Here is a 15,497-nt window from a genome sequence, read left to right on the forward strand (position 1 = left end):
ACAGAAGTCCTTTACAGCTGTAATAAGCCATTCTTGCTCCTGTACTTGAATCCTCTTGCATCGAAAGCCAACATACCATTTGCCTTCCTAACTACTTGCTGTATCTGCATGCTTGCTTTCAAAGACACCCATGTTCTTTTGTAAGTCAACATTTCCCAATCTATCAGTAATTAAGTAATGCTCTGCCATTCTCTTTCTCCATTTGACATGGATAATGTCACTGTCAAACTGTAAAAGCCACACATTACTTACTTAACTTGCCTAAATCACCTTGGAACCTCTACTTCCTCCTCGCCACTCAATTCCACCCAGTTTTGGGTCATCAGCAAACTTGAAAATACTATATTTGATTTCCTTATCTAAATTATTGATGTATATTGTGAATAGCTGGGGTCCAAGTACTGATCACTGTAAAACTGCAGTAGTCACTGGCACCCACTCCAAAAAACACCAATTAATTCCTGTTTCCTGTCTGCTAACTAAACTATGCCAACGTAATACTCCCAATCCCATGCACTTTAATTTTGCACACTAACCTCTTATGTGGAACTTTACCAAAAGATTTATGAAAATCCAAATACATCACATACACTGGTTAACCCTTACTGATTCTACTGGCCAGGGTGGCACAGTAGTTAGCACCACTGCCTCACAGTGCCAGGGTTCGATTCCCGCTTGGGTCACAGTCTACGTGGAGTCTGCACAGTACCCCCCGTGCCTGTGTGGTTTCCTCCACAGTCCGAAAGATGTGCTGGTTAGGTGCATTGGCCATGCTAAATTCTCTGTGTACCTGAACAGGTGCTGGAGTGCTACAACCAGGGGATTTTCACAGTAGTTTAGTTGCAGTGTTAATATAAGCCTACTTGTGACAATAATAAATAAACTTAATAAACTAGTCATGTCCTCAAAATGTCCAGCAAGTTTGTCAAAACAGGATTTCCCCTTCATAAATCCATGCTAACTTTGTCTAATCCTGTTGATGTTTTTTAAGTATCTTATTATCACATCCTTTATAAACAATCTAGCATTTTCCTACTACTGATGCATGAAGGAGTTTGCACACATTCAATGCACATGCCCCAGCTGCTGTAAACCAAACTCCTGTCTGACATCCCTGCGTACGCACATTTACACTGTCTGATGCCCTTATGATTATCAGTTTGCAGTGAGTAGACTATGCTGGTTACCCTGGCAGATTGTTCATTTTTTTTGCACTGTTGGCAGTTTCCATTGGTGCCACCCTCCACTGTGACCTCCACCCAGGCTGCTGTGGTCAGGAGCAATGGCCTCCTGCCACTATTCCTGGAAAACAGCACCTCCTACTTTTCTTGGATGACCTGAAGCAGAATCTCCAGGATGCTTCACTGAACCATGTGGCCAGAAGTTGTGTGCTCTGTGACACCTTGGTCTCAGCAGAACCTGGAGTTTTTGGCTTGCAGTGAATGGGTGACTGTTAGAGTGCCCTTTAAATATGATGCTTGGACATTCGACTCCATGAGGCAATGATGGGGATGACAACTTTCTACTCAGCCTTACCATGAGATTGGACAGGTTCCTTGCAGATGCATATGCAATGAGTGCAAGATCACACAGAGCGGGAATAACACTCACTTTGCACCCACCACCCAATGTAGACTTCAGAAGGGAAGATTCTGATTTACATTTAGTAAACGAAAGTGAGAAGCATCACTTTTTTTAAAATCGTAATTGACAGAAGTTGGATCAGAAACTGAGATGGATGACTAGATAATATGGCTGGATCTGATACTGTGCAAGTGCATTTTAAATTAGCAGACTGTATCAAAGGAAATCTGGTCAAACATTAAGACTATTTTAGTCCCTTTTCAATATTGCCCATCCATGTTTCCATACAGTTAACAAAGCAATGTTGCTGAAAGTTGTCCTTTGTGGAGATATGTGCTTTAAACACAAGGTGACATGCAGTTACATGAACTGCAACATTTTCTTTTCTCCACAAGGATTACAAACTGTTCTGTACAATTAGTACTGAGGATTGACAGCAAGCAGGGCAGAATTGGATTTAATGCCAAAAGTTGCAAGTTTAGTCTTCCAGAAGATGTGAATTAATCAGAGCCCAATGCTAGTTCTTACTACCGTTTCTCAAATTCAGTTTTAAATACTGTCAGCGTAATAAGTTAAACAAATCAACTTCTATGCACTGTTTGTGTTAATCTATGCTGTGAGAAAGACGCAATGAAGAACCTTCTGTTCCTTCAATTCCAATAAATTCTGTCATGTAATCTTTTACTTGTTTCCTTTCTGACACAATGTCCATAAGTCAATGCTAATTAACAAGAGTTGTTAACTAAACAGCTTACATGAGAATAAATTCCAACTGAATGCTTTGGAAAACAGGTGCTGCATTGAAAATCTATTTTACTTTTTAATGATTATTTCCACATAGCTCTCTTCCATTACAACATCCGATGCCACCTCTGTCTAGGCTTATCCATCTCTTTGGTATAGTCAAGCCTAAAGATAACAATGCACTCCTAGTCTCCATTCCTTCCCACCTTCATCCTTCTGTACACTTGAAGTCATCCAAAACTCTGGTGCCCATATCTTACCTCGCACCAAGTTCAATTCACCCATCATCCTTGTGCTCATTGATCTACAATGTGTTAATAGTTAAACAATGTCTTGATTTTCAAATTCTCATCCTGGTTTTCAAAATCCCTGACACCTCAATCTCATGAACTCCTTCATCTCCCCAAGGCTTACAACTCTGAGATACCTGTATTTCACTGATTCTGGACATGAAGGCTTTGGAGAGAGTGCAGAAAAGGTTTACCAGGATTTTGCCTGGTATGGAGGGTCTTAGATATGAGGTGAGATTGAGTAATCTATGGTTGTTCTCCTTGGAAATACGGAGGTTGAGGGGCGACCTAATAGAAGTTTATAAAATTATGAAGGGCATAGATAGGATGAACAATTGGAAGCTTTTTCCCAGGTCGGAAATGACAGACACAAGGGGTCACAAGTTCAAGGTAAGGGGGACAAGGTTCAATATAGATGTACGGGGGATGTATTTTACACAGGGCAGTGGGGGCCTGGAATGCACTACCAAGCAAGATAGTTGAGGCAGACATGCTAGGATCATTTAAGACTTATCTAGTTAGCCACACGAACAGATTGGGAATAGGGGGATACAAACGGATGGTCTAGTTAGGAACACATGATCGGTGCTGGCTTAGAGGGCCGAAAGGCCTGTTCCTGTGTTGTATTGTTCTTTGTTCTCTTGAGCATCACTCCAGCACTGGTGGCTGTGGACAAAATGCATTTTAATATCATTAAACATTCCTCATCTCACCATATCTTCAAAGCAGACCAATGTGACGCCACATTGGCATGGTTTACAACAGACTTACACAGACACGAATGGTGCAGGCTTGGAGAGCCAAAGGGCCTGTTTATGTACTGTAATTTCCTTTGACCCTATTGTAGAGTCTCCCAAGGGGCGCAAAAATAGTTATAGCCCCTGGCGGAGAGGGATTTAATCAGGCAGTGCCCTGGCATTACCACTTGGGAGCCTCAGTGGGGTCAGGGGAATGTGCGGAGAGGTGGCAGTTAATGCAGAGGTATTTGTAGGCCAGGAGTGGAGAGATGAGCAGAGTATGCTGGCGATAGCCATTGTGGGGATGGGGAAGGAGCTGATAATCATTGGTAGCGAGGATAGTGAATGCCGGTTCTGGTTGGGGGTGAGGAACTTGAAGCCTCAGTGTTGGGATGGTGGGGGGTTTATTGCAGTTCCGATGCACTTTGAAAACAGCATCCCAATCTCTGTGCAGCCAAGTTTAGCCCTATCCCCCCTTAATAACAACATGAAGCATGCCACCTTGATTTTTTTTAAGCAACTTTTTTTCAGAATCTGGTGAGTAAACCGACTGATTTGTCTGGAGAGAAACGACACTGCTAAGATTTTGCTCGATGCATTCAACTGCCTTGGACCTAAGCTGAATCCTCTGTCTTCCTATTTGCCTTTCTTTCATTAAGATGCTTTTAACACCTACCTCTTTGACCAAAAGCACGACCTTCTGTCCTAATATCTTCTAATGTGACTGGTGACAAATTTTGTTTCTGCAAATATTGGGATATTTAGCCATTGAGGTTCTATATAAATGCAAGTTGTTGTTGACAATTGTGTTGTTATTTGTACACACTGTGCCGGTTAAGTTCACATAGCACTGTGTTTGTTTCTCTGTCTTTCAAGAAACATCTGATTTAAATTCTATGCTTTAGCAAAGAGATAAGTGTCAGGTTTAACAATGAAAAGATTGTCTTTGGCGCCCTAAAGCAAGGTTATGGAATGATCATGTTGCTGCTGAAAAAAAATAAATAGTCTGTTTTACCTTTAAAAAAATGTCTAGATGACAGTGCAAGTTCACGCTAAGACCAAGTTACTGACAGTAATGCTTCAAAAGTCTCTTAAAAACTCAACTCCATTCTTCCATTAAACCTGCTTCATGCTTAAAATTTTAAACTTTGTGAGGAATGCTTTAGCTGCCCAAAAGTCCATTAATATTAAGCGGTTTTCCTTTTTTGAAAACCCATCAGCCACAGTCCTGTAGTGGGTGGGCTGCTATAGTGATAGCATTTTGCATGTCATGTTTGATTAATGCTTTGAAACTGCTGAAATGGTTCACTGGCCTCGAATGTCCTCTTTGAGAAAGAACAAAGGCAGTGTTTCAGGTACAGTGTTTAAAAAAAAATGCCCTTGGCTGCATCAATGTAGGCCCATAGCATAGGACTAAGCAGCCTGTACAGTAACTCTTCATCTCTTAGAAAATGTCCTTTCATCAATTTTGCAAAGAAATCCTTCAAGTCTGCTGGTATGGTGTCTGCCAGATTGATTTCAACAGGTGTACCGAACAATGGTGTGTCTAAATCCTTTGCGATTTAGGCAAATATGTTCATGGCCATTATGTTCCTTATGAAATACTGTTTATTGGTAGAGAAAATCCAATTTTTCAAACTTCTGGGAGGGAAAACCTTCAAATTTTCAAGTTCCATACAGCCACATGAAAAGAACCATTCCCTGTACCATATTGTGGAATCTTACAGCACAGAAAGGGGGACTTTCAGCCATTATATCTGTGCATGGATATCTCTCCATTCTATGCTGTATCTTTTTAATATTTCCACATCTCACTCTTATTTTACACAAGCTTCATGCAAATGATTTTTTTTGTTCAAAAGGATAGATTTGAGCAACTGGAGAATAAATCTTAAATCATGACCAACTAAGGAAATTGCCCAGTGCTGTAGCATAGTTTTCATTCTGAACCTCCACTTCTTAAACTCCTTTCTACTAACAACACTCTTCAGTGAGTTAATTATCATTATTCTCTAACAACAAATGCCTGAAGCATTTGATAACAGCATGTTACAAAAGGAATTTAGGTCACTTTGATGTTGCTGTTCAACAACACCTCTATAATAAATAGAGATTGATAGAAACCAAGACAGAATGTTGCAGTGTAGATTTTGTTCACCTGTGTAAACTTCCATAAATTTAACTTGATTCTGGCAGTACATTTTTAAAACTATATTGTCTCCACCACAGGGTATTGGTAAATCAGGTTACTTGCTGTCGAATGGGGTTTTCATGCCATGATGAAAGTTTTCCATGGTCGTTGTATGAAATTCCACCTCCACCCAAACCCTATGATGCATCTCTACTGCAGGATTTTGTGGATTATGCACGTTTTTTTTAAAATAGACTTGTAAGCAATAAAACATTGAATGTCAGGCACGCACTGCAGTTTGACTCTAACTCATTCATAGACATCATAAGTTACATTCAATCTGTCCTGTCTCCACCAATCAGCCACATAAAACAGGAAGAAATCTGATTATACTTCACAGTAGTCAGTATTGCTAATACACCCGATTGTCTTCATTACTGAGATAACAACAACTTAACTGTGACATTTTTGAATAGATAAACATTGGTAGTGTTCCATTACTGGAAAATTAAAAATAACTTGAAATTATATGACACTTTGCTGAGTTTCAAACATGCCAACACTTCAGTCAATAAATTATATTTGAAGTTAATTTGTAGGTAGGCAAGGTATAGAACTTGGTTTCACAAGCAAGGAATGTGATTAGGGATTGCACATTCTAAACTGGTGGTATTGGGAAGATGTATTGGCCGGAATACTAGAAAAATCACAAAGAATTGTTTATTTCCACCTGAACAGGTAGACAGAACCTCAGTTTCATCCATTCAGCATTTCCAAAAAAAATGTAGTTCCCCTCAGTATTACACCATACTGTCAGTAGATCTTCACGACAGAGATTTGAACCATGACTTTCTAAGGGACAAAAGTGCAAACAACTAAGCCAAGCTGACACTCATATCCTGCTTAATGCCACTGCAAATTGAAATATTATATCCAATTTGAATATTTACATAATTGAAAATGTGGAGTGCTATATTTTCAGCTGCACTCTTCTCCATCCAACATTTTTATTAATATTATGGGCTTAACTTTCTTCTGAAAAGATATTTACGTGCAGTGACTGTCAATCTGAATGTGATGTTTGGCACATTGTTACTGTAACTGCAAAACAAGTTTCCCACTTTTAAGTCTTCCTGGATCAAGAAGGTAAGTATTGTAATAAATTCCTTTTGGTTGCTGTTTTGGTAGCATAACAAAGTCAATCAACATTTCATTAGGAATTCAAGTTTCTCAAAGATCTCACCTTTCATGTTATAACACTCAAGGACAAACAAACCGTCCTTCAGACATCTGCGTGACAGTGTGATATCTCCCAGCCATTTGGAATGAGTTCAGTCTTTGCTCTTTGCCAACTACCAGTGGATGAAAAATCTCTGAATTTTCGCAGTGAGGTATACAGAAGCAGGAGTTGTGGAAATGAGACTGAAACAGTTGCATTATGTATTTTAATCTACATTTAAAGACAGTCAAAAGGAATTAACTGAATGAAAATGATTTTTAAAGCAAAATATTTTTCACAATCAATTTTAGAATGTATCTTCTTTCTCAAAATAATTCCTTATACAAGGAAAGAAATGATTAGGCTCAGCATTATACCCCATTGTCACCCGGCACTATATATCAGATGGAAATGGAGATTCCCTACTCAGTTAAGTGGTCGATTCAAAACAAGCATATATATATACACACATATATAGGAGATGTCTCCATCTGGGACAGGAATGGAGATTGTACGTTACCTTTATTCCAACACGACAACTGACTGGAAGTACATATAAATTCACATAATTATCCCGAAGCACTTAACTGTGCTTTGTGTGCTAATAAAATACAACTTGTGGAATCTTAATACACACTCAATGCGGAATTGTCTGTTAATTGCTGGGACTGGCATTAAGTGGTCATTATAGAGAATACTCTGATGGTCTTCAAGTCAAGTTTCACCAACAAAAAAAAGCTCAAATTGCAGACAATCACAAAAGATTATTTCTAACTAATTGATTTACATTATTGCATTGCCAATTATGACATCCCAGATGTGACAAGCCCAAATAAAAAGACTTAATGACATCATTAAGTTATCAAAAGGGACTGACACAAGTGGAATTTTCCTTTCAGTCGTAATACATGAGGGGATTATGACATCATTAACTTAGAAGTCACAAGGGCTCCCTGTAACTGGCCCCAGACCAGCTTGTTCTAATTTAGATCTTCACAAAGCATTTGACATTCTTTTTCCTAACTTTAACACAATTTAAATGATACACTGAGGGATGGGAGGGTATATCATGTCCCCATCTGCTTTTCTTGTTACACAATAAACACATTCATGCTATTCCGAAAACCTCTGCATCATTATTACTGAAACCTTCAGCTGTGCATTGGATTCAGAACAGGTTACAGCTGTGTCCCAGATTCATAACTTCATTGTCTAGAACTTGAAAGCTAAGATTTTTGGGGCTGCTGATCAATGTTTATTCTAAAATTACCTTGAAACAGAATTTCAGAAACGAAATGCCAAACACACAGACTCCCACCCTCCTCCGTTTCCATGCCTGATGTCACTGGTCTTCACAAATAATGCCAGAGCATAAATAGGATGGGATTCTTATAACTATAATGGTTTGTGTTTTGGAGTGCATTTCATAAACATTTGTAACTGGTTACCTTAATTACTTGCCAAGATGAACTTGGCACATTAATGAAAATTTTTGTTGTAAATATGATCAAGAATATTGAATCCAAGACTGCCACTATGATGTATACCGCGTGTCAACTGTGGACAAAGAGTTCCCTCCAGATGGAAAATAAAGGATTAGAAAAAGCACGATACCTTTTGAGTGTCTTTTGCAATCCCACTGAACATTCAGACACAAATTCATGTCCATAATTTTCCCCCAGAGTACACGATTCTGTCAAATTCTTTTGGGGAGATATTGGGCTAAATTTTCCTGGTTGGATTGCATTCCTCATTCCAAGCAATGACATTGTAAGAGACTTGAAGATAGATTTTGGCAGGCTGGGAACGTTATTTGAAATATTGTGCTGTATAATAAAATTCAAGTAGTTTGACAGGTTACGTTGAAACACCTACCTCCCACTTATTGAGTAGAAGCACACGGCTTCTGAGGTCTATTTCCCACAGGTAGTATGTTCCTGAGATTCATTAGTGCTACCATGAAGAAATAGTGGAAGCCAGGAATTTGCAGAAGTGGGTGGGGCGGGATCAAAAGGTAAGATTACATGGGACTGCTCGCACACACACCTTCAACAATTGTTAGAGAAACAATAGTAGGCACTTACACGCAGGCTACCCTTGATTTCAAAAAAATATTTGGCACAGATAAAGGCCTTAAAATATTGTACAACTTAGACATGTAAATAGTTGGAATTTTAGCATTTGCAACATTCTCTAATACACGTATAAAAAAACTTTGTATATTTCCTGCAGATAAATTACCACACTCCCTAATTGCTTGTTCCATCTTTTTCTCCAATAGGATGTATTTCACTATCCTTAAAATTTATGTAATGCTACTGTAGGTCTGAGCAGTGCAATCTAAAAACAGTTTCCCAAGCATGCATTTAATAAGAACAATAGTTAAAAATGTTGTCTTTATGACATATTTCTGATCATCAACTTATGCTATACCCACAAAATGGCTGATATTTTAAAAGACATTTGTGAGCTGTGAAATACTTGGGGATATCATCTGGGTGTGAATGGCACAGGACCAATAATTTTTCTTTTAAAACATTACATTTGTAGCTCACCTAAGCAACAAAAAGGGTGATTTGAGATCACATAAAACCACTAAACTGACACTTGTATTCAAAATATTGTAACAGCAAATACTTGGTGATATTAATACAATTCTTTCAAAAGGAGGAAATATTTAAAGTGTTAATAAGCTGTGGGTTCCTTACAACACAATGTGTTGACAGTTGACTGATCATAAGGCAAGCTCTCCCACTTAAAAGGTAAAGGGCCACAAATTTCATCAATTGTTTACACAATTGCATTGTCATAGCATTTCCCATTTTAAGCCATAGCTAACAAAAACATTTGTTTTTACAGGAAGAGAGGTACTGTCTTGCCATTGCTGCAGACAGTGTCAGAGAACCTGTACCCCATGGATATGGTGTGCATACAAGACGAGTGTACAGAGGCAGATCTCTTTATGTCTTACATCATCCTAAATACCATCTAAGTACAAATAGTTTTTTCATGTGCATTTGCATTTATTCCCAATGCAAAATGATAACTTCTTCATACAAGCAAAGGCTTGCAATATGTTGTATTATAAAGAAAAAAGGTTCTGGATTCTAATTGAAGATTAGCTAATTTTACACCAGGTAACTGAGGTCACATTACAGTTAACCAAACATTCTTGCAGTATACCGTTGTAATGTGAAAACTCTGAAGGTTGAAAGAGTTAAAATTTACCCTTGCAGTAAGTCTTAAGAATTGCAAGTGAAATGAACTGTGCCAAACTCAGCCTACCTTACAAATTAAATTAAACCTCAATTTGTGCTGCCAGAAGAGTGTTTCAAGCAGCCATTTTGCTTCTTGACTACTGTAACAGCAATGCATTTTTAAACAGTCCCTTTTTTGTTGAAAATATAAAAAGGCTCTTTACACAGGAAGTAAAAACGAACAATACCATCAAAGGAATAAAGGCATGGCACAAAATGAGTAAACCTTGTCAAAAATGATGGCTTTTGAGAAAACATTTAAAGGTGATTAAAGAGGCAGAGTATCAGAGTATTTTAAGAATCCAGAGATTAGAGCTGAGGCTATTGATGACTCTGTCACCATTGCAGGTGCAAGGCGGGGGAGATAAAAGGTAAGGTGTAGAATAAATGGTCAGAAAACTGAAAGGTATGAAAAGAGATCTAATGCAAGTCAAGGTTGCTACATAGGACTACATAAGAACATACGTGGAAGAGTTTGAAGAAAAAGACATGCACTTTGAATTAAATTGTGACAATGAATATCAGTAAGGAACAATATTGCTATCTTAAATCTGAATAGATAATATTTTCTTAAGCAAAGGTATTAAGGGATATGAACCAAAGGCAGGCACATGGATTTAGGCCAAAGATTGGCTATGATCTCAAACTGTGGAACAGGGTCGATGGGCTGAGTGGCCTATTCTTGTTTCTAAGTGATGAATGTGAGATATCTATTTTGGGTTACAACTAAATACAATTTAAACAAATTGAAATTAACAGCAAAAGCAGGATAGGAAGCTAGTGAAGAGCATAATGAAAGTTTGCGAGCTAGCTAGTGTGGATAAAGGATAAGTAGGTAAGGATAAGGGGATAATGGATCAGCAAAGCTACTTTAAAAGTGGAAGTGGCTGTTGTTGTAAGGGTTGAAGTAAGCCATCTTGGTAATCAATAAACATGAGTTTTGAAGCTTAGCATCAGTCGATGGCAGTTGTCTGGCTCAACTTCAATAAGTTGAATGAAATTTTGTCTTTCCATGTCTCACTGTCAGACTCATACTGAAAGATTTTGCTAAAGTAATTAGTGGAAATGTGGCATTGTCAAGAAAACTATGAAAATTAAACCGGTGCCTTAAAATCACCAAGATACAGCATGTGGCCGAGGAAGGGACCAAGGACAGAAGGTCTGCCAAGGTAACAAAGCAAGCTGGAAGAGAAGCTGTTGTTGATATCTATTGGTTGTATTCTGACATTGAGGAGCAGAGCCACATGAGGCAAGACCCAGATGGTGCTGTCCCATTATAGTTGGGTAATCAAACAGAGTTAAAGGATGAAGAATATGGTCAACCATATCATACACTTCAGTGTAGTTAAAGTAGGACAAGTGGAATTGAAGCACTGTATCCACAGTCACAGAGGAAGCTACTTTGTCTTTGATGGTGAGTTGTTTTGATTCTTGTCAGCAGAGCAGGAGCCAAACTGAAAGGATCCTAACAAAGTGGTTTTGCAAGAGTTAGTTGAGGATGTACAAAAGAAAGGTTAGAAACCTGAACTCATTGCATTTTCCAAAACGATATTATGAGGTAGACTTTTTGCACAGCATGTGTTACACCAGTCCTAGTTAGGTGTCTATGACAAGGAAAGAAACTGACCAGGGAGTTTGCAGAAATCTTCTTCATCCACATTGATCAAGCAAATGACATTTACAGCATCTGTGGGAAAGTGTCCACTGATCCTATCAGAACATGACTGACTTGAAAATAAAAGCTCGACAAAAGTTTCTAATGATAACGCATGGTCAATACATGTTAGGAAACGGATAAGTGAGTTTTGGATGAACTTAAGTTTATTGCAGGTGGAAGATGAGAGTTTGGCCAAGAGAGAATTGGAATAGTCAAGTCTGGAAATAACTAAAGCATAGATGAGGGTTTCAGCAGCATATGAGTCGAGGTGGGCTGATATTACTGAGGTGGGAGTGGTAGAAATCAGTGTTCTTAGGGCCAACACTATGCTCACTTATGGACGTTATGGACTCCCATTGTTGAGAACGCCAAGTTTTCATGTTTATTTTCAAATTTCTCTAAGTCCTCGCACTTCCTTAACTTGTAACCTCCAAGACTTCTAAATGTCCCCAATTCCGGAATCCAATTCAATTCCTTTAATTCCTCCTTGGCAGTCATGCTTTCATTTGTCTAGGCCCTAAGATTTGGAATTATTTTCCTAAACCTCTTTCCTTTAAAACCCTGTCTAAAAGCTTGCCTCTTTGTCTAAGCTTTTGCTTGCTTGATTTGTTTTTAATTTGTCTCTGTTAAACATTGTCTAATAATAGTCCTACAAAGTGCTCTGAAATGTCCATATTTTGTACTATCCCTAATGTGTGACATAAATTCAAGTTGTTTAGTAAATTGTAGCCAATTAGTTCCATTAAATATGCAATGATTGGAAAACAATTAAAATACATTTGTGTTCCCGATGTTCTAACAGTAAATGCACTTCAAAAAATGACTTCACATTGTAAAGCATTTTGAGCAGTGAAGATTGTTATATATAACCGATATATAGGAAGTGAAGGTCTAGAAATACTGTTATGGAAAGGAGAGGAGAAAAATTTCAGTAGCATTCCAAATTTACTTGGTATAACCTATTGTCTATCAAAAAATTGGATCAGATTGTTAACGGCTGTCTTTTCTCTTTACAAATGCTGACCAACCCTGGTAATATAGTTTCTTTGCTTTTCAGCTTTGCAACATGTAGTTTTTTAAATATTTTAATTATGTGATTGGCTTGAATACATTTGAATCTAAAAATACATCCATCAACATTGTCACATACGACTTAACTGATGTCTAAATCTAATAGCTGTTTAATGTTAAAAGCACTTGCAGCAATGTGTGTGTAATTCATTAAAGTAGTCAGTCTGATTCACATTACTGTAAAGGTCCAGCACTATTCCTGGGTACAACAGTCTCTTGAACTGAAGCTGCTCATTTTTGGCCCATTGTGTGCATTGACCAGTGCCAAACCCCAGGACCACACCCAATGCAGAAATAGCTCACCACAGAAAAAAAAAATCCCCATTCTTTAGCATGGTCAACCCTTGGAACACAAGTGCCCAATGTTTCTTGCATTTAAACAAAAAGTAATGCTTTCAGAGTTTTACTTTTCAAACAAATGCTGTGTTTCTAAAGCATGAAATCCTTTTGATGTAATCCTGTGATCTCAGCTGCAAATTGTTATACAAAATGTAGGAGGAGATTTTGTCATGTCCATAAATCTGGTTTAATGTACTCATTAAACTAATCTCAAACTTTTATTTTGGTTCGAACCTGTGCTGGATTATTCAAAACATTTCGTACTGAGGGGTTGGACGGCTTTTAAAAAAAAACATAGGAATGTCATGCTTTGCTTGGCTTTTTATTAGCTAGTCTAGGTTGTAATCTAAAACTGTCACGTCCCAAAGCTATATAATTAGGTAGTAATGCATGGGAATTGAGAATGAGTTTATCATAGCTTTGTCTTGCCAGGAGGGAGGAGCGCAGTAAGCACCTTTAGTTTCTCCATGGAGTTTTTTTTAGATAAAGCACAACAGTAGGTGCAGGGGCTGAAGTCAAAATTAGTATTTATAGTAATATTTACCACAATTTTTACCCAATTAAAGCCAGGATTTATGAACGCTGGTGGTTTAACATGAAATGAAACAATTTGATAGGTAGTCTCGGTGACACTCTGAATAAACGCAAGGTCTCTTAAACTTCATAGCAGACATTGTGAAAAATAAGACGTTCAAAAGAATTGGACAGCACAGGCACAATGGGCCGAATGGTCTCCTTCAGGGCAATAAGGAACTAATGAAAGGGTACGCTTATAAAGTCATTGTGTGAATATATAACTCTCAAGATGCGATAGTAATGGCTTTGTAAAGACTGGTGGCTGGATGTCAGTATGCAGCTCTCTTGCTGACTTACTCTTTTGATCGTTTTCACTGCCTCTTGCAACTTGTTCTGACTGTGAGGCCAGCTTTGTTAATGCTGCTCTTTGATCAGCGCCCTGGCTGCCTGCAGGTGCCAGATGTCATCGCGTTTACAAGCAGCGTGGCTCAGTTAAAAAACAACACACCAGTCCTACTCCAGAAGCACCCAATTGAAAACTTTTAAATCTTTCCTAAAGTAGACCTTTCTTTTTAAAGAAACGCAGAGGGAGCCGTCCTGAGCAGTCGCATGCATATCACTACCTTGCACGTTTAGCTTTAAGAGCAAAGAGTACCTTCAGAAGTTTATTCTCTGGCAGCGGGCAAATCCACATTTCCTACACAAAAAAAAGTTAAACAAAACAAAATCCCACTGAGAGCCAGGATTCCCGAAGCTCTGAAGGCTTGAGTGTACCAGGCTGCACTGAAATCCATACCTGTAAGCGATCAGCCACACTGGCAAGTGAGTGCAGCAAAAAGGAAACACGCCAGGAATTGCAAACTCTACTTTCCCGCACCAAAGGGAGAAAGACTTACCGTTTTGTTCCTTGTTACTTGATGGTTGGATCTTGTTGATTTGGGCTTCCGATCCATGATGGCGGAAGTTGAGAGTGGATATTAGCAGTAATACTAATGACAGGAACATTTGGGGAGGAATGTTTGCGCGCTATCGGGGGGGACAGAGCAGACAAGACAGGCACTGGGGGCTGATTCACACTGACTCACTCCCGAGCCGCCGCTTCTACCATGAAGGATGCCGAGGACCCTGATCTGCCAGCATTTCCACCAGATAATCACATAGTGGCTTCCACATTCCGATCCAAAGCACTCCCTTCTTTCTCCAACGTGCCCCGATCCAACGATCGCATTTATCTGCTCAATGGCTAATGTAAGGCGGAAAGCAATGACAGACAGTTCTACCAGAGCCCAAGGTTTTTTTTTAAAGGCGCAGCCAAGTACTCACGCACACCTGTCAACTTTTATAAACTTCTGGAATTTTAAAAAAACAGCTTATATATGTGTCTGTGTACATATATATATACATAAACTGACTATCTTTGCTTTCCCCTCCTTGTTTTCTTCTGACATTAACTAGCAGTGTAAAACTTTGCTGTCCCGACAAAGTTAGAGTTGAAATTACTTTAAAAGGTAGTTTACCAGCGAGCAGCTGGATTCCATTATTGCAGAGTACTTTCAAGTGGCTTTTTTAGCAAAAAAAAGCTGATCTCAGATTTTTTCCTCTCTCTGTCTTGACGTCAGCTATAGCCCAAAAAAACCCCTTTAAAGTGCTGCCCATTGCCGTGTGAAAGTAAAGGTTACAGTTTAACGCATTTCATGTCCACCAGCCTCCCCCCCCCGAACCAGACACGCTGTGTATGTTGCTCTCACTCTCCCGGTGAACAGAGTCTGCCAACTGGTCACACGACAGGTGGTATAACATTGCTGGCTGCAAATCTCTCCAGGGGCAAAAAAAAACTTCAGCCACCAGACTCACATAGCAGCCTTAATCCCCGGGTACACTCGACAGGTCAAACCCTCGGATTGTTTACCAACCATTTTGGGAGAGTTGAGAAACCTGTGTATATTTATTAA

At 38.9% G+C, this 15,497-nt stretch overlaps 1 protein-coding gene across 1 annotated transcript in view; it reads right to left on the reverse strand.

Moving 5' to 3' along the window:
• The window catches only part of pdgfc (platelet derived growth factor c), a 320,443-nt gene extending 305,356 nt beyond the window's left edge, over positions 1–15,087 (reverse strand). The window contains exon 1 of the mRNA XM_080193463.1: positions 14,442–15,087. Within this exon, the coding sequence (XP_080049589.1) occupies positions 14,442–14,550 (109 nt within the window). The 5' untranslated portion in view covers positions 14,551–15,087. The remainder of the gene's footprint in view (positions 1–14,441) is intronic.
• Between the last annotated feature and the right edge of the window lie 410 nt (positions 15,088–15,497).

The sequence above is a fragment of the Carcharhinus amblyrhynchos genome, chromosome 1 (assembly GCF_965287045.1).
Source record: "Carcharhinus amblyrhynchos chromosome 1, sCarAmb.v2.hapA, whole genome shotgun sequence".
NCBI lineage: Eukaryota > Metazoa > Chordata > Chondrichthyes > Carcharhiniformes > Carcharhinidae > Carcharhinus > Carcharhinus amblyrhynchos.